This window comes from Pelophylax lessonae, assembly GCF_965119305.1.
Source record: "Pelophylax lessonae genome assembly, chromosome: 3".
Classification (NCBI taxonomy): Eukaryota; Metazoa; Chordata; class Amphibia; order Anura; family Ranidae; genus Pelophylax; species Pelophylax lessonae.
Window position 1 is genome coordinate 227,236,973 of NC_138770.1, and position 20,315 is coordinate 227,257,287.

The following is a 20,315-nucleotide window of genomic DNA, read 5'->3' on the forward strand; positions in this document are numbered from 1 at the left end:
CAAATCATCCGCAAAAAAATAGGATGATTTGCGGACAAGCGGAGCGGCAGTGTGAAAGAGCCCTTAGAGCATTTTTTTTCTGTAAAGTTTTTGTGTTATATGGCACATTCATGCTCTAGTGCTTTTTTCAGCCAGTGGAAAAGCTACTGGCTTACTAGGAGGAGATGGTTGTTTGAAAGTATGAAGTATTTCATAAAGTATGAAAATCTTGACTTCTGGTGTTTTTCAGGTGTAACCATTGAAGTCTATAGGGCCAAAAACACCTCATTCTGCTTCAGGTGTCATACCTTAACAGGCACAATTTAAAAACAAGGTGGTTTTTTGGTTGTTGAGCATTTTGGAACTTTGACCTTTAAACTACAAAGCGCTCAGATGTGAATCAGGGGTAAAATCAAATAACTGACTGTGTAAAAGCCTCCCACAGCAGTCACATATTTAAGATATAAGGGAGGAAAACAAAAAAAACTGGTTGCTGTTTACTACAGTATACATTACTGTTTTAGGGGTTCTCCTTTGCATGTTACAACTGAGCAGGTCTGATCAGGGGGTAAACCTCTGTTCAAATGATGTGGTAAGAGCATCTCTACATTGCTATAGGTAATGTGAGAGGTCAATGAGACAGAACAAAGAGGTATACCATACAATTTTCAGGGTGTCAGGCCATAGAGACTTGTACATTATTCGGTGTTCTCCCAGTGACAGAAGGTAAAAAAGCCTTTAAGGTTAATGCAAACAATAATTTATATTTTACTTCTGACATGCATCTGTGAAAATGTTTGAGTAACGATGTAGAATGCAATGTGTGAGTTAGACCACAATAAATTAATTGAATTTATTGTTGCGTTTCCCATGCACGGTGTTGAATTTTAGTCTTCTAAACAAATATATTTGAAGCCATGATATACACATCTCAAACATATCCCAAATGCAAGCCATTGTTTTCTTAACTCCTTGGCGCAGAGCGGGCGCATATTTGCGTGCAACATCGCTGTGCCAAGAGCGTGCTCCCGCCACAGTTACCAGTGGCTAACTGAAAGATTCCGTTCACATCTTGCGATCAGGAGCTTTCCCATCGTGTGACCGCCATGACAGCCAATCATGGTGGTCAAATGACAATAAGCTCTGCCTCCCTGCATTCTAAACTCCTTATAGGGCTGGCATGCCCAAGCTCTAAGGGGTTAAAATGAATGCACAGCCAAAGCTTTTCTTTTTAGTTTTGGATAACATGGAAAGTGTAAAACCCCAGTCAGTTCAATTTGTTTGACTTTTTGTCCTGCTGGAGAGATTTCTCCTCACTTTCTTGTCTGGAGGGATAAAGTGAGAGGAAATCTCTGCAAAGTGAGGGGAATTACTCTCAGACAGTTGGCACTGAAACACCTTCTTGTTTTGGTGACAACTGGAAAATTTGGGATTTACCATCACTTTTTTTCAGGACAAGTAGAGATGGTAAATCTGCTTAGCAGGAACAAAAAGCAATAAAAACTTGCAAAACAAATTAAAAATGACAGTGTAACACTCTATAAGTAGTACTGTGAAAACAATTTAACAAAAAAAACAAAATGTGCCATAGAATAAAGTCCAAATAATATGAAAACACCCAATGCTGTTCTTGGTGTCAATGTGCCAAAAAAAAAAAACCCTTTTTAATTATAAAAACAGTGAAATCTTCCTTATGCAAACTCCACTTCCAACACCGTCTCACGTGCAAAAAGTGATCCCACTCCCCATGGATGTGAACTCACCAGCTACTAATGCCTTCCACTCTCATGGTCAGCAAAGCAACTAGAATCAAACCGCTCGTAGATGCCAGATTCTCACTCCATACAATATAATGGGTCAAACGTCTTGTGGGAATAAAACAGAAAACTCCAATGGCATAGTAACCGAAAACCGTCCAATTTTATTAAAAATATATATAAAAGAGCCGCTCACATTATGTAAAAACAATTCAGGCATTTGTATATATGGCTCACATAGGCATTTCTATGGTCTCCTGTCTCGCCACCGATGGACGCTGCCTGATCCACATCCCAGTGTCTTCTCTGGTCGCTGCATGAAAATACAATTCTCAAGCATAACTTCCCATGATTCCTATGGGGATGGTTCACATTTATGCACTGCAGTTTACTTGCCCTCCTATTGGCAGCCCTCTTGACCCATTATATTGTATGGAGTGAGGATCTGGCATCTACCTTGGAGCGGTTTGATTATAGCTGCTTTGCCGACCATGAGAGTGGAAGGCAATAGTAGCTAGTGAGTTCACATTCATTGGGAGTGGTGTTCGAAGTGGACTTTGCATAAGGAAGATTTCACTGTTTTTATGGATTTAAAGAGTTTTTTGGCATATTATCGACACCAAGAACAGCACCGGTTGTTTTCATATTATATGAACTTTATTCTATGGCACATTCGTTTTTATTGTTTAATAGTTGTATTCTAATTACCTTTAAAGAAAAAGAATATCCTGGGCAATGAAATAAACGTCCAAGCGCTTGATGCACCTAAACGTGCAAAAACGCAACGAAAGTGCATTTTTGAAGCTGCTTTTCTCCTGCCAGGAGAAAAGCGTTTATAAAAGCCCCAGTGTGCATGACGCCTAAGCTTAAAGCGTGCTACAACTGTCTTACTACTAAGCCCAACATCCGTATAACCAGTCAAGTTTAAACATTTTTAACAGCTTATTGGTCAAAGACAATAACCTGTTTTCTCATTAGAAAACTTTAGAAGACGTTTTATATAGTTTGTTTTCTGAAGGAATTCTATAACAAAGTTAGAACTCAAGTTTAACCAAGTCCTGTATATACAAGTTCTACACGCAAACCATGAACTCCCTAGAATCACATACCTGTACCCAGTCGGCTAAGCAATAACTAAATCACAAGACTTGTCCAATGCATTAAATGTCACAGCTTTATTTTTATATTACTAATCCTGGAATGAAAATCAAACTAACCTTTATGGGTTAGGTGATCCATGTAGTAATGTTTAGAAGTGTGTGTATAAATATATATATGGGGCAGAGAAAATCCTTTATTATCTGTATGTAGAATGTATGAATGTATCCAGCACCATTGGTTATGAGGAGAAAATATTGTTATGTCTCATTAATTACCTTCTCAAACTCCTCCTTATTTTTGGGTGGCGGTAACATGGGAGAATTGGGGTTCTTGAGGCGCTCTCTCGGCTGGGCGTTAAAAGGCAAACCAGATGGAGGAGGTGGTAGAGTGTGCTCCATCATAGATGGGGGAATATATATAGGGTGTGGGGGGATAGGCACAGCTTTTCCCCAACCCAGCTTCATTTCAAAAGACATTACCATTTTTCCTGAAATCAGAATAGTGAAATGATAAAGCATTAACAACCATTCCATAACCCCACCCCTTTCAAATAAAAAAAAACAAATACATTAACAGAACATTACGACAAGAGGTACCAAGACAAAAATAATGCTCAAGGGGTCTGTAGGCTTGCCGAATGGCCATCTTAGACATGGGTAGTCATGAGGAAGATCATGCTGTCCCAGCTGAGAACTTGGAAGATTCTCATAGCCCACTGACAGCTTTAGGTTTTCCCCTCGTGATCTGGAGCCAATCAACATAGTTTCCAATTATGCAATCACCATGACAGCAAAATTATGCAGACCACATGCAGGTTCACTAACAAGCTTCACTAGTCAAGTTAATACTGTAACTGTCAGATATACAGTATAGTCAGATAGACTACAGTAATGAAAATGTGTTCTATAATTTTTTTCGTATTTTTTTGATGACCTGCAGCAAAAAAAAGTATTCATTAACTACTTGCTGCCCGTCCACAGTAGTTTTACTGCGGGCGAGCGGCACAGGCAGGCCAGGCAACATACCTGTATGTCGCCCCATTTCTTCCGGGTTTGGGGAGCACAGGCGCACCCCCCCCCCTGCCAACCTAAGCTGTGATTAGACACAGCACAAGTTTGGCAGCAGATTTCAGCCAATGATTTTGGCTGAAATCAGGTGTGTTCATTCACAGAGTTCTGTTTACAAAAACAGTTTTTTCAAAACAGCTATATCATTAAAAAAAGCAGCACATATTACACAACGTTGGCACACAGTTAAGCCCTTGATGTTAACCCCTTCCCAGCTAGTGTCATTAGTACAGTGTCAGTGTACAGTGTTATCACTGATGACTGTATTAGTGTCACTAGCGACGTCAGCGTCAGATCGTACCACCTACCAGTCACACTGAGTCGCTGATCATCGCCATTACAGTATAGCGCCTACAGGTGCATAAATTCCAGTATATCTATACACGCCACAGTTTGTAGACACTATAACTTTGGCACAAACCAATGAATAGAAACTTATTGGGATTTTCTTAAAACAGACAGGTAGCAGAACACATTTTGGGCTAAATTAACCACTTTCAGACCGGAGGATTTTCCCCCTTAATGACCAGGCCCCATTTTTCGACTTGGCAATGCGTTACTTTAACGGACAATTGTGCGGCGCTGTACCTAAATCAAATTGACATCTTTTTTTCCCACAAATAGAGCTTTCTTTTGGTGGTATTTGATCACCTGTGAGATTTTTATTTGTTGCGCTATAAACCAAAAAAGCAACAATTTTGCAAAAAAAAAAAATATATATATTTTTCACATTCTGCTATATAACATTCCCCAAAAAAAAAAAATTTAAAATCAAAATTTAACATTGTAGGCCAATTTGTTTTCTGCTATATATTTTTGGTAAAAAAAAAAAAAAAAAAAAAAAAAAAAAAAAAAAAAAAAAAAAAATCGCAATAAGCGTATTTGGATTGGTTTGCGCAAAAGTTATTGTGTCTACTAACTACGGGAAAGATTTATGTAATTTTTAGTGTTTTTTTTACTCATAACGGCGGTGATCTGCAAATTTTTGCGGGACTGCGACATTGCGGCGGACAGATCGGACCCCTGACTGACATGGACACTTTTGGGGGTACCGTTGACATTACTACAGTAATCAGTGCTAAAAATATGTACTGTTATTGGAATAATGACACACGCAGGGAAGGGGTTAATACTATTGGGGATCAAGGGGTTAAATGTAAGCCTAAGAGAGTGATTCTAACTGTGGGGGGGTTGGGCTTGTGAGATCACAGAGACATGTGATCCTATATAGCAGGATCGCATAGCCTCTGATCATCTGAGGGAGAAGAACGGACGGCTGTGTTTACATCAGCCGTTCGTCCTTCTCTGTCAGCGGGGAGAGATCGCCAGTGTCAGGCGGCAATCGGAGCTGCCTGGCACCTGCACTGGCTTCCCCGCTGACGACCGGGGGCGATCGCCCCCAGGCAGATGACGTTTATTAAGGGGATTCTGCCTGGGACTGCCACTTTGATTTTTTGATAGATTTTTTTTGCCCCTAAAATTTTCGGTCTTTATTTTGTTTATATAAAACCTTGCGGCCAAAAGAGGCATTCGAAGATGCCAGCACATCTACCTTGTAGAATTTTGTGATCGTGTGCATTGACAACCAAGTTGCCACCTTGCAAACTTGCATCACTGACGCCTGATGGTGAAAAGCCCAAGAGGCACTCAGTAGAATGGACCTTCACCGGGAAAGGAAGAACCTGACCCTTCAGTGAATAAGCCTGTACCACTGTCTGCCTGATCGATCTGGATATGGTCGCAGCAGACGCAGCCAATCCTTTTTGAGATCTTTCGGTATAGACAGAGTCTAGTTTCCGGAAAAATTCAGTAGCTGCCTAGTAAAATCTAATTGCCCGAACCACATCCAAAGAATGCAACGCAATTTCCTTGGGATGCTTGGGCTTAGGACAGAGTGAAGGCAGCACAATGTCTTCATTCAAATGGAAATCAGAAACCACTTTAGGAAGAAATGACTGATTAGGTTGAGGTACCACTTTATCTCTGTGGATTACCAGATAAGGTGAACAGCAAGACAACACCGCCAGTTCTCCTGCGGGCAGAAGTGATAGCCATCTAAAAGGCAACTTTCTGAGTTTATGTAAGCAGGGGGAATATCCCTACTGTTCTCAAAAGGATGTTTTTGAAGAACTGATAACACCAAATTCAGATTACACGGAGGTAATGGGGATCGTCTCGGAGGCGCCATATAACGCACCCCCTGAATAAAAGTGCGAATCAGGGCAAGCGTAGCTAAAGGACGTTGAAAAAACACAACCAAAGCCGACACTTGGCCTTTGATAGTGCCCAAAGACAAACAACCTTTTTGAAGAAAAGTCAAAATCCTAGCTGCCGAGAACAAGCAAGGGTGCATTTTTAACGATTCACACCATGAAATGTACGATTTCCACGTATGATGATAGATCTTTCTGGAAGTAGAGTTCTGGGCCATCAATAGTGTAGGAATCTATACCCAAAATGTGTTGCGCTAAAAAAGCAAATAATAAATGATAAACATAGAGCATCAAACCCTAGAGAATATAAAGCAAATAACGGGACTCTAAATGTGGAAAAAATATAAAGGGACTTATCAATCCCAGCATGTGAAGTGATGCAATACTCAAAAAAACGTCTTCAATACACAAAAAGTCCAAAAGATGACATAAAAGTCCTTAAGTGAAGAAAAAGAAGTGAGTAGTGAGGAACCACAAGTCCCAGTAATAGAATGTCCAGCTGAGCTTCCCCTGGATGGAACCCGTGATCAAGGAAGGTGTAAATTAAGGCTGCTTACCAGATTCCAAAGGTCTTCTAATTTAAATTTAGAAAGACAACAGGGCACTTATCAGATAGGGGAAAACCAGAAAAACATCCCAAATAGAACTCCTTCAGATCCGCAAATCCAGGGAGAGCTGGAGCAGGTACTAGCAAGCCAATCCTCACATATGGAAGGGGGGGGGAGGCCCATAGGAGATAATATTTGTGCCAAGCTGCGGCGTCCCGCATGCATCAGAAAAAAGTCTCCAGCCGGTGTTGGGGGAGTGGCTACATCGTGTCTAGAATCGCCCCTGTAGGAATCACAGAGTCAGAAAGACCTCTATCCTTCAATACTTGGCATTTAACAGTCACGCCATTAAAGCCAGCAACTGTAAAGCAGGATGGAAGATCGGCCCTTGAGACAGCAGATCTTTCCTGAGAGGAAACCTCCAAGGAGCATCGGCAACCAACCTTACCAAGTCTGTGTACCAAGACCGGCGAGGCCAGTCTGGGGCCACTAGAATGACCGGAAACCCTTCCACCTCTATTCTGCACAGCAGCTTCGGCGGAGGAAACGCATAAATCAACTGATACTGACCCCAAGGAGCCACCAGTGCATCTGTGGCGTCAGCCAGAGGATCCCTTGACCTGGCCACTAACCTCTGAACCTTCTCGTTGAGTCGAGAAGCAAATAGGTTGACATCAGGAGTCCCCCACCGGACACACAGGAGATGGAAGACCTCCGGGTGCAGGGACCATTCCCCCTGATCAAACACCTGAGGACTCGGGTAATCCGCCTGCCAGTTCCCCACTCCTGGGATATGCACGGCGGAAAGGGCTGGAACAAAATTTGCTATCCATAGCAGGTTCTCGGCCACCTCCAGGGCCGCCAAGACACTCTTGGTGCTCCCTTGATTGATGTACACCACTGCCGTGGCATTGTCCGATTGAACCCGGACCAGGCAATCTTGCAGACGAGCCGTCCAGTGACTCAACTTGAGCGCTCTGAGCTCCAAGATATTAATCGGCAGCTTGGACTCTTCCACCGTCCGGGACACCTGGGCGCAGAGTTTTCCCAGCATGCCTGAACTGCGTTTGTGGTAACTATCGTCCAATACAACGGCAGAAAAAGCTTGCCTTAGCAAAGTGCTGACGAGTGAAGCCACCACAGAAGAGCGACTCAACCGAATCAAAGTATTCAAGGATTTCGGATCCTTGTTCCATTTTTAGAGAATCTCCCTTTGTAAGGGTCTCGCGTGGAACCGAGCAAACGGAACTGTCTCGAAGGTCGATACCATCAGACCCAAGGCCCGCATGCAAGTCCGCAGAGAGGACAGATTGTTTGCCAACAACCGGATCTACCCCTGCAATTTATGCAACTTGTCCAGGGGAAAGACAGGCCCTCGCCAAAGCGGAGTCCAGAGTCAGGCCCAGATAATCCAGTCTCATTGAAGGTATCGGGGGAGATATTTTTTATATTGATGTTTTTTTAATTGAACTCTTGCAGTGTTTGGACAGTGACAGTCAAATCGCCCAACAGGGCTGAGTGAGAGTCCACCCTCAATAGAACATCGTCTAGATATCCCAGTACCAAAATCCCCCGTTAGCGCAGTAATGCCAACACCGGAGCCAGCACCTAGGTGAAGACCCAAAGGGTAACGATGCAAATTGATAATGCTCCTCTCCTAAAGCAAAGCGGAGAAAATGCTGATGTCCAACATAGATAGGGACGTGTAGATATGCATCCTTGATATCTATGGAGGCAAAAAAGTCTCCCTGGTGTAGGGACGCCACTACCGTGCGCATGGACTCCATTCGAAACCTCTGTACCTGCACAAAGCGGTTCAAGGCCTTGAGGTCCAGGATTGGATGCACTTTGCCGTCCTTCCTGGCCACAGTAAACCGGTTTAAATAAAACCCTTAAAAATGTTTCTGAGAGGGAACCGGCACAATCACCCTTTGCGACAGCAAGTCTTGTACTGCTGCTCGGAGATCTCCCTAATGGTCTGGAGATAGGGTAGATTGAACGGGAAGAACCTGTCCGACGGTCGAGACTGGAACTCGATCTGATCGGATCAGTTCGTGAAGCCATTTGTCCTGAAACAAGAAGTCCATTGTGCCGGAAAGAAGCAAAGACGTCCCCCCCAACCCAGAATCGGATGAGGGGGCCCCTTCATGCAGATGAAGATTTGTCTGCAGATCCGGATTGTCTTGTCTTCGGTTTGCCTGACCCCGTCTTCTTGGAACTCCCAGAAGACCTAAAAGGGTTTCCTTTTTCTTGCGACCCGGGGGTACGAAAAAGTCGCCGATGAGCAGTAAAAGATGGCCCCCGTCTAGCACGTGGTTCCTTGGCCTTAGAGAATTGGGGAAGAAGAGTAATCTTCCCACCCATAAGGCCTTTGATCAACTCATCCAGAGAGGATCCAAACAACCTCTCCCCCCTTAAGGGAATGTCAGACAGAGCCTTTTTGGAAGCCAATCCCGCAGACCAGCTTTTCAGCCACACCATGCGTCTAATAGCAATCCCCCACCGCGGACACTCTGGCTACCAGTGGAGCCGCATCCAGTGACGTATCGCATATATTCAGAAGGTTTAATATACCTTGAGCAATTTCATCCATGAGCTCAAGAAGGCCCGGGGAGAGCTGTTCCGTTTCCAGGACCCCCTTTAGCAACTTCACCCATTCATTAACGGTCTGCGACACCAGGGTGGTCACTGATCACAAAAATTGGTTTTAAAGCGGAGTTCCAGCCTCAAAATCGAAAAAAAAAATCGATTTCGGGTCATCCGCTTGCTGAGGGCCAACTGAAAAAGAAATGGATGCTCCCAATTTTTTTTTTTTTTGGTCACATACCTTGATATTGAAGAAAATATACTCCCCTTCCTTCCACCTCCTCCTTCTGCGGCCACGGCCCGCCCTATCACTTGCGGTTTGCGATGACTTCTGGGAGCTGAACGTCATCGCTCCCAGGAGTCAATGCGCCTGCACCGGCCCCACTTGTCACTTCCGATGCAGGCGCGGCATTCCCTGCTAAACAGCTTCTGGGCATGCCCAGAAGCTGTGCAGGGATGCCACGCCTGTACCAGAAGTGACAAGCGGGGCCGGTGCAGGCGCATTGTGGGACTCCGACGCCACCGAAGAGGCCGCAGAGGAGGACGCGCTGGCTTTAGCTGCCCACACCTGAGATGGCAGCGCTGGAGAAGAACTTTTTAAAAGTTTAGTATTTCTTCTTACAGGTAAGTGCGACCTGGGACAGTTCAGAGGCTATCCATTATGGAATGTACTAGCCCCGACTGTCCCGGGGGTATTTCTATCTAAATTTGACCCCCGAGGCCGGAACTCCACTTTAATATGGAGCCTGCTATCACATGTAAATGGCGTGACAGAGACTAAATCCGTCTATCAACGGGGGCCGTAAATGCTGGGAATTCTTCAACTGGGACCACAGTAGACTTATTCAGTCTGGAAACTGGATGATCCACCTTTGGTGGCACGGTCCACCGAGTGGAAACCTTATCCGCGAAGGGATAACGGCGTTTAAAACGTTTGGGCACCACTAACTTGCCTAATGCGTCCCCACTGTTCATTGACAATATTGTCAAAAATTTCCGGACAGGGGAACACTTTGCCCGATTTCTGGGATTTGCGGGCGCCAAGACACCTGCGGCCCTGATACTGTAGATTCATCTGCCATTTTAAAGTTTCTCCCACTTAACTATTAGAGCTTCCAAAGTGCTTTCCCCGCACAGCGGCTGACGAGGACAGGTCCTCTTCGCCATCAGAATGCGATGACACAGAGCCACCAGGGTGGAGTGCGTCTGCAGCGGTCATATCTGCCTCTGAATCTGAAGATACAACAGAGGGAGGCGAAGGGCGCTTACGGCTAGTGTTACTTTTGACACTAAATCCACTTTGGACACTAGGCTTTCCAAAAATGCTGTAAGAGCTGACAGGGGCTGCGACCCAGAAGGTTTAGCAGTCGTACTAAGGGGGATCTGTAGGTGAAATTTTGTCCTGGGACTCCATGTTCACTAAATTTAAAAAGATGTAGTGTCACTTTAAAAAGTCGCAAAAACGCGTTAGCACTGCTGCTACAGCAGTACTGCAAGTCCCCAGCCTAACAGTCTGTTAGCAGTTGTGTGAGGAAACCCACAGAAGACCCCAAAAAATGTTACCAAACCGATCAGGAGGCTTGCAGGAACAATCTTACAGAAGAGAGAAACCATCTGACACAGGAAGTGAAAGCACCTGGGTCATGCCTAGAGTGTCTAATGCCTTGCCTATGGTGTCCAGGACAGTGGACCACAAGAAAATGGTCGCCCCATGCATTCCTATGGGGAAGATCAGGAAAATGGTTGCCCATACATTACAATGAAAGGATTCTGACAATGTAGGGCAAGTCTACAGCAAAATTGCGTGCCCCACAGTGCACCATGCGGTCTCTAGGACCCCCAGTGGGGTCACTCACAAAAGCATCGGATTGATACTCAGGAGGGGTCCCCACCAGAAAAACACCCTCCCCCCAGCAATATATCTGCCTCCCAAACTTAGGCACCTGTAGTGGGGGGGGGCCTGGTATGTCCGAGAGGCCAGGGGAACCAAGGGATACCCGAGGGTCCGACTATTCCATGGAGAGGGCCCCTGTCCACCCCGAGACCGCCAGAGAAATGGGTGGACTCTTACTCAACATACCACAGATCAGGTGGGCTCCACTCTGAGCAGACTAACTCCTACCCGGGATTAGGGTGCTGTCAGCCAAGGGGTACGCTGCGACTCGAGGCGCTCCAGCGAGATTGTCCACTCGCAGGCTCGTCCCCAGCCATCAGGGCTCTGTCGTGGCAAGGTCAAGTGCTGGACTATAACCTGTGTATGCTCACTGGCCAGGCAGGGAGACCTTAAGGATCTAGAAAATCCAGTCGGAAACCCAGCCGGCTGTTGCTTGAAGTTCTCCAGGAACTCTACTTAAAAAATAGTTACAAAAGAAAAACAGGATCCCAAAAAACAGCCAAGACCGAAGTCCCAGCAGGGAACTAGGTCCTACTGCTAAACTAGGCAGAAACAAACTAAGGGCTGTAGCAGAGTGTGTAGGGTTATGCCTGCAGGGAAAGCCTCATGGGCATGGGGCATGGTGAAAGCTTTTTCCTGCCTAGTGTCTAATTCCTGATAGGAGGAGCATAACCCAATGACTAAAGAGGATATGAAGCTAAGCCGGTCAATGAACGATAGAGAAAAATTTTTTCCCGTGGCAAAATAATCGCATACTAGCACATGGTGAAATATTTACCTTAAAATTATGCCTTCCGGCGGTGCACTATCACCGCCAAGAGGGCTTTCATCTTCCCCAAGTCATCCTTCCAGGTGCACAGACTTCGGCTGCGTGAGCAGCCAGAGCCTCAATGACATAATTCCTACGCATGCGCCCTTGGTTACGGCACAGTGCTCTGAAGGTCAAGCACATTATGCCAGATCTTAAAAGTAAAGCTCTGAGGAAGGGAGCTTGACTCCCGAAACGCGTTAGCGGTCGCAATTTCCAGGACATGGTCCAACACATGGGTGACGGGAATTTGCAATACGATTTTTATTCTTCATGTTTGTGAGTATGCATTCAGCATTTTTATTAAACCAATTTTAACAGTACCACGGGTAATGCACTAGGTGTTTGCGCCTCCTTTTCTTTTCTTTTTTACAGATCTTAAAAGTGCATGTGCTGGTGACATCACCGGCTGCATCCAGGGTAAATATCTTCTAAACAGTGCACGTTTAAGAGATATTCATTTTACCTACAGGTAAGCTTTATTATAGGCTTACCTGTAGGTAAAATTCACAAAGCGGTCTTTAATGCTGTAAAATCAAGGATCATTCAACTGTAAGAATAGCAATGAGATGTAGAGACTGCCAAAGGACACTAAAACACAAAGCGGATGTACACTGTGCTGATCGCTTGAGTATTTGAGCCTTAACCGCTTGCCGACCGCCGCAAGTACATATACTGCGGCGGTCAGCCCCTCACAGGCAGAGTGACGCCGGCGGCGCGCTCCCGCGCGGTCACAGACACCCCCCCCCCACGCGCGCGCGTGACCGGCGGACCCGATGTCCGCCGGTCACTCTGCGATCGTCGGGGGAGAGGGAGAAAGTCAGGCGGCTAGTGTAAACAAGCCGCCTGTCATTTTCCCTGTGTAGAAACACTGATCATACGGTTCTACTATGTAGGACCGTTGATCAGTGTTCCTACAGCTCAAGCCACAGCCAATCACAGTTAGAATCGCGCCCCTAGCGACACACACAGCCCCTCCCTCTCAAATAAAGTTAACCCCTTCACTGCCAGTGTAATTTTACAGTAACAGTGCATATATATATATATAGCACTGATTACTGTAGAAATGTCACTGGTAACCCCAAAAGTGTCAAAAATGTCAGTCAAGGGTCCGATCTGTCCGCCCCAATGTCGCAGTACCGCAAAAATCGCAGATCGCCGCCATTACGCGTTAAAAAAAAAAAAAAATCTTTCCCTTTGTTAGTAAACGCGATTGGTTTTGCGCAAACCAATCAAAATACGCTTTTTGCGATTTTTTTTACCAAACATATGTAGCATAAAACAAATTGGCCGAAAATGTTAAAAAATTTTGATTTTTACTTTTTTTTTTTGGGGAATTTCATATATAAAAAAAATGTGAAAAATATTGTTATTTTTGCAAAATTGACGCTCTTTTTTTGTTTATAGCGCGTGATTAAAAAAAAAAAAAAAAAAAAAAAATCGCACAGGTGATCAAATACCACCAAAAGAAAGCTCTGTTTGTGGGGGAAAAAAAAGGACATCAAATTCATTTAGGTACAGCGTCACACGACCACGCAATTGTCCGTTAAAGTCACGCAGTGCCGAATCGCAAAATACCCCCTGGTCTTTTAGCAGCCAAATCCTCCGGGGCTTAAGTGGTTAAAGGCTTCTGTAACATTCTAAACATGAATCAAATCCATGTGATGAACAAGACTCACAAAGTAAACAAAAATAGTCACCTTCTCTGAGCCAAATTCTCGCTTTAATTTGTGTCTCTCATGCAGCCCCTACCAAACACTGTAGCTCACAATGAAAGGGTTTCAGCAGCAGATCTACAAAGCAGTGGACAGAACTAGGGGTGGCCAGCTGCTAATTACCAAGCTACAGGCTCATGAGTTGGCAGCGACAATGTTTGATAGGCTGTGTCTGTTTGAGGGGGTATGGCTAAGTGAGAATGGCAACTCTGGTTTGAATTCTGGAGCAGTGCAACATTTTTGCCACACCATCACAGGAAGCTGCATTAGCTGGTCATCACTGGCTGACTAAACAGCTAGTTGTGGGACTTTGAAGGGGACTAAGGGAAATCTGTAACTGTAGATGGACTTATAAGTGCTGTAGCAAATAGATTTGTTTTTTGTTTTAGCCCATAGCTCTACTTTAACCACTTTAAGCCCGAAGGATTTGCCCCCTTAATGACCAGGCCCTATTTCGCGATTCGGCACTGCGTCACTTTAACGGACAATTGCGCGGTCGTGCGACGCTATACCCAAATATGAACCGCATGCCCTGAAACCCATCGAGAGACGTAGATCTACGTCGTTTTGCCTGTAAGAACCAGCCTGCCGCAGTAAAAATACAGGAGGTGGTCGGCAAGTGGTTAAAGTGCATGTCTGAGCATAATAAAATATATTTAAATGTGCAGTGCATGCACTTTTCCCCATATTTTAAAAACACTAAGTATGGATTAATTTATTTTAAAATCCCAACTTCCTATTTGCGTTGTGCTTCTGCTGTAAAATCATTTAAGGCCTCATTCAGATGGACGCTGAGGTCCATACACCGTGTTGCTTTTTCGACCTAGTGCTGCATGCAGGCAGTCTATGTACGTCCACTGGGACACAGCAGCTGTGTGCACATAGTGACCTGTCCTAATCTGTCAGGAGTGCATGCGAGTGCCCCTGAATGCCAACAGTGTGCATTTGGGGAGGCTCACCAGCACACCTATAAAATTAGAACAAACAGCTGTGTCCCCACGTATTTACATAGACAGCCTGCATGCCGAACCTGGTGGCTCTGGCACCTAAATGGCCGATTCAATGTGTACAGACCTGAGCATTCATGTGAATGAAGCCTAAGACTACAGAAGAATCAAAACCAGAGAAAAGTTTTACGATTTGTCGCTTAAACAACTGAGTTTCCTTCCAAGTGCAAAGAAAACGGAATTTTTGTAAAATCTTACCTGTAAAATTCCTTTCTCTGAGTCCTCCGACAGTCGCCGCCTCTTCATATTCGTCACATATGGGGTATTAGACTTTGCTCCGAAGGAGTAGCTAGGCAACAGAATATGTTAACAATAAAGCTTTAACATATCCCACCCTCAAGGGGTGGTCCCCTCAGTCAATACCCTCCTACTTCCTGCAACCATATCTCAGTTTTAGTGGAATAGCAGTAGAGTATACATTCAAACCCCAAAAGAGGGGCGGGGGCGGCGACTGTCGGAGGACTCAGAGAAAGGAATTTTACAGGTAAGATTTTACAAAAATTCCGTTTTCTCTTACGTCCTCCGACAGTCGCCGCCTCTTCATATTCGTCACATATGGGGACGTCCCAAAGCAGTGCAAACATGAGGGGTGGGAAACGCATCCGCGCCGAAAGGCAACGCAGTCTCCACATCAAAGAAAGGAACCTTACCAAAGGAAGGAAACCAGCTGGGCAACAGCAAAAATAAGTGCTCAACAGGAGCAACAACCCAGGAAAAGACAAAAAAACCAGGGGATACAAAAAACTATCCCAACAGCCAGGAGTCCCCAACAAGGGACCCTATGGAACAGCCGCACTAAGAACCTTGCGGCCAAAGGAAGCATCCGCCGATGCCTGAACATCTACTTTGTAGAATTTTGTGAAAAGTGTGTACGGTCGACCAAGTCGCCGCCTTACACACCTGGGCTACAGAAGCCCCATGACGGCAGGCCCAAGACGTACTCCGTGATCTAGTAGAGTGCGCCTTCACAGGCACAGGGGGAACCTTCCCCTGCAAGGCATAGGCCTGTTCAATGGTCTGCCTGATCCATTTGGCAATGGTAGAGGCGGAAGCCGCCATGCCCTTCCGAGGACCCTCTGGAAGAACAAACAAGGAGTCAGTCTTACGAAAAGACTCAGTCGATTTAAGGTAAACCCTTATCGCCCGAACAACATCCAGAGAGTGCAATCTCACCTCCTTCGGATGTTTAGGCTTCGTGCACAACGAAGGCAAAACAATATCCTCGTTAAGATGGAATTCCGAAACTCGTTTCGGTAGAAAAGAAGGATTAGGTCGCAAGACCACCTTATCCAAATGAACAACCAGGTACGGAGACTTGCAGGACAAAGCCGCCAGTTCCGACACTCTGCGAGCCGAAGTGATCGCCACCAAAAAGGCGACCTTTTTGGACAACATAGACAACGAGATCTCCCTGATCTGTTCAAAAGGAGCACGTTGTAACACAGATAGAACTAGATTCAAGTCCCAAGGGGGCAAAGGATCCCTCCTAGGAGGAACCAGATGCCGCACACCCTGAATAAAAGTGCCAACCAAGGAGTTGGAAGCCACGGGACGTTGAAACAGAACGGCCAGCGCCGACACCTGACCCTTAATCGTAGCCAGCGCCAAACGCTGATCGACACCCGTCTGAAGGAAAGACAGCACACGGGAAACCGAGTACGTGCGGGGTGAAAACCCCCTGGACTCACACCAGGCAAAATAGGCCTTCCAAGTACGGTAATAAACCTTCCCCGAGGAAGACTTCCTCGCGTTGATCAAAGTATGAACGACCTCTGGAGAGAGACCCTTCTCCTTCAGGACCTCAGTCTCAACAGCCAGGCCGTCAAAGCCAGCGACTGTAAAGCAGGATGGTAAATCGGTCCTTGAGACAGTAGATCGTCTCGAAGAGGCAGACGCCAAGGAGCGTCGACCGCCAGATTCACGAGGTCTGCGTACCAGGACCGGCGAGGCCAGTCCGGTGCCACAAGAATAACCGTGCTGCGTTCCGAGTGCAACCTGCGAAGGAACCTGGACAGCAACTGAATCGGTGGAAACGCGTACATCAGCCTGTACTGATGCCACGGGGCCACTAACGCGTCCGACGCGTCTGCCCGAGGGTCGCGCGTCCTTGCCACGAACCTCTTCACCTTGTAGTTGAGGCGAGACGCGAACAGGTCCACATCTGGAAGACCCCACTTCGCGCACAACATCTGGAAGACAGCCGGGTGGAGAGACCATTCCCCCTGATCCAGGGTCTGGCGACTCAGATAGTCCGCCTGCCAGTTCTCCACTCCCGGAATGTGAACCGCCGTTATCGCCGGGACATGGGCCTCGGCCCAAGACAGAATGTCGGCCACTTCTCGAGCCGCTCGGGCACTCCTGGTGCCCCCTTGGTGGTTGATGTAGGCCACCGCCGTGGCATTGTCCGTCTGCACCCGAACCGGGCAGCCCTGCAACCGGTCCGTCCAGCGATGAAGACAGAGCCTTATCGCACGCAATTCCAGAATGTTGATCGGAAGGGAAGACTCCCCCTCCGACCAGGTCCCCTGGGCGGACAGAACGCCCAGAACACCACCCCAGCCCGACAGGCTGGCATCCGTGGTGATTATCGTCCACGAGATCGGACGAAACGACTTGCCCCCGGACACCAACGGGGACTGGAGCCACCACAGAAGGTTTTCCCTGGTGCGATGACTCAACGAGATCTGAAGATCCAGAGATTGAGGTCGCCCGTCCCACCTGGACAGGATCTCCGCTTGGAGACCCCGCGTGTGAAACTGCGCGAAAGGAATCGCCTCGAAGGCCGAGACCATCAATCCCAGACATCTCATACCCGTCCGCAGAGACGAGTGTGGAACGTCCCTGAGGGACCTGACTTCCTCCTGAAGAGTCCTGAGTTTGTCTTCCGGCAGGAAGACCTTCGCCTGCACCGAGTCCAGTATCATTCCCAGATAGGGGAGACGAACCGACGGACTCAGCGTCGACTTTGGAACATTTATCGTCCAACCGAACTCCTGCAGAGTTTGCATTGTGACAGACAGGTCCTTCTCCAGACCCTGTCTGGTCGCAGACCGAACCAGAATGTCGTCCAGATACCCCAGGACAGAAATGCCCTGGGCTCTCAATAATGCCAGAACCGGTGCAAGCACCTTGGTGAAGACCCGCGGAGCCGAGGCGAGCCCAAAGGGCAACGCCACAAACTGGTAGTGATCCTCCGCAATGGCAAATCGAAGGTACTTCTGATGACCCTCGAATATGGGGATGTGAAGGTACGCATCCTTCAAATCGATGGAGGCCATGAATTCCCCCGGAACCAGGGCAGCCACCACCGAGCGCAGGGATTCCATGCGGAACTTGCGAACTCGCACAGAGCGGTTCAGAGCTTTCAAGTCCAGAATCGGACGAACCTTGCCCTCCTTCCTGGGCACGGTGAACAGATTGGAATAAAACCCCCGAAATCTGTCCCGATGAGGCACCGGAACCACCACTCCCTGAGCCCTCAGGTCCCGCACCGCCAGGTGCAGATCCCGCAGGCGCTCTGGAGACAGTTGAAGATTTGAGGGAAAAAATCTGCTCTCCGGCCGAGAGAGAAACTCGATCTTGTAACCAGATCGAACGATTTCCAGAACCCATCTGTCCCTCACACGGGCCAACCAGGGCTGAAGAAAACCGAGCAAGCGTCCCCCCACCCCAAAACTGGGTGAGGGCGCCCCTTCAGGCCGAACTGTTATGGGCCGCAGGTCCGGATTGACCGGACTTCTGTTTCCCAGACCAGGGCTTCTTCTGAGAGCCTTGGCCCTTGAACGGTTTGCCCTTGTAGTGCGGCCGAAAGGCACGAAAGGACCCCTGAGGGGGCCGAAAATGAGCATGCTTCTTCCCAGAAGCCCCCTTAGCCTTGGGGAAATGGGGCAAGAGAGTGCTCTTACCCCCGGTAATCCCCTTAATCAACACATCCAGGGACTCCCCAAAAAGGCGAGATCCATCATAAGGCAGATTGGCTAAGGTTTTACGTGAAGATTGGTCCACCGACCAACATTTCAACCAAACCAGGCGGCGAGACAACACCGCCACGCTGTGCACACGCGCGGCCAACGGAATCAGGTCCAGGTCCGCATCACACAGATACATGACACCCTGGTGGATCTGATCCACCATATCCAGGGTCGCCGCCGAGGCCGAATCGGCCACTAGGACGCGCCTAAGCATCTGCGTCCAACTTGCGATCGCCTGGGCCGCCATGAGAGAAGCAAACAGAGCCTTAAGCATAGAACCCGTAACAGAATAAGTATGACGAACAAGAGACTCCAGTCTCCTATCCGTGGCATCACGGAAAACAGGGGATCCCTCTGCAGGGATCGCAGTGGCTTTGTTCAAAACCGCAATAGCATGATCCACTGGCGGAGGCACACACCACCGTTCATCAGTGGCAGGCGAGAAAGGATAACGCAGCTTAAATTTACTTGGTACCGCAAAAGGCTTGCGCAAATCGCACCATTGGTCCTTAACAGCGCGCTGAAAATCAGCATTGCAGGGAAAAACCTGCGGCGTCCTGCGTTTTCTCTGCGTCCCATAAGCCGCCAAGGCAGCTGGGGGACACACCTCGTCCTGCAAACGTAGCGTCTGCTTAATGGAAGCAATCAACTCATCCATGATTGCAAGCTCTTCAGGCGAGCCAGGGGGAGAATTATCAACCCCCTCAACTTCAGCCTCTACCTCAGACCCCACTAGATCAAGAGAGGAGCGGGACCCCGATAGGGGGGTCCCCGCCAGAACAGCCCCATCACCTTCACCCTCAGAATCAGAGGACAGAGCAACTCTGGGCCGTTTAGTAGATTGAGCAGCCACCAGCATTTGCACCTGTGCAGCAAGGCCAGCCACAATAGTGGCTAAATCCCCCCCTGGGGGGGAAACAGCGGTCCCCTGGCTTTCCACCAATACTGTGGGAAACTTGCCCTCCTGAGAATCCATTGCCCCTGTATGCCAGACAACCAAGGGTTAACTGCCCCCTTACAGCAAGCGCGGCAAGCGCAGCCCACCGCACCACACTCAGGCACAATGAGACCCCCACAGGGAATATACAGACTGAATACAGGCAATGGAACACAGGAATAGAAGGATAAAACCTGAGGAGACTCCGCTGCTGCTGCTGCCTCGATCGGTGCTTCCAGGAGAGAGGAAGTGATGCTGCCAGGACGCTCTATGTAAGCCTATGGAGGCTACAAGAAAATGGCCGCCGTGCATGTAAACCATGCGGCCGGAGCGGGCGCCGGTAAAATGGCGTCGTTTGGCGCCGAAATCGCCGCTCCACAGTGCATAAAATCACACACAATATTATCCCATTATATGGATACATGTTAGATCGCCGCAGCGATCGCTGTATATGCCCCAACATGCCATTAAAAACATGCCCCACAGCACACAGCTCCTCACACTGCCCAGCCTGACATACTCAGTGTCATACAGCTCCCCCCCCCCCTTGCAGCCCACAGCATGCAGCCGAGAGATAGGGAGACAAGCAGTGTGATTAAAGGCAGGTTACACAGTCCCAGACTGAGACCCCCCCCAGACAGACAGGTCCCCACATAGATACACTTACCTCACATGGCGTGGGGAACCCGCACAGGCGAACAAGCCGCTGCACATGAGGCAGGGAGAGTCGCA

At 47.6% G+C, this 20,315-nt stretch overlaps 1 protein-coding gene across 7 annotated transcripts in view; it reads right to left on the reverse strand.

Annotated features, from left to right (window-relative positions):
- U2SURP (U2 snRNP associated SURP domain containing) overlaps window positions 1–20,315 on the reverse strand; it is a 196,542-nt gene that overhangs the window by 102,784 nt on the left and 73,443 nt on the right. For all 7 annotated transcript variants that reach the window (XM_082249020.1, XM_082249017.1, XM_082249016.1 and 4 more), the window contains exon 10: window positions 3,113–3,324. In XM_082249020.1, the coding sequence (XP_082105146.1) occupies window positions 3,113–3,324 (212 nt within the window). The remainder of the gene's footprint in view (window positions 1–3,112; window positions 3,325–20,315) is intronic.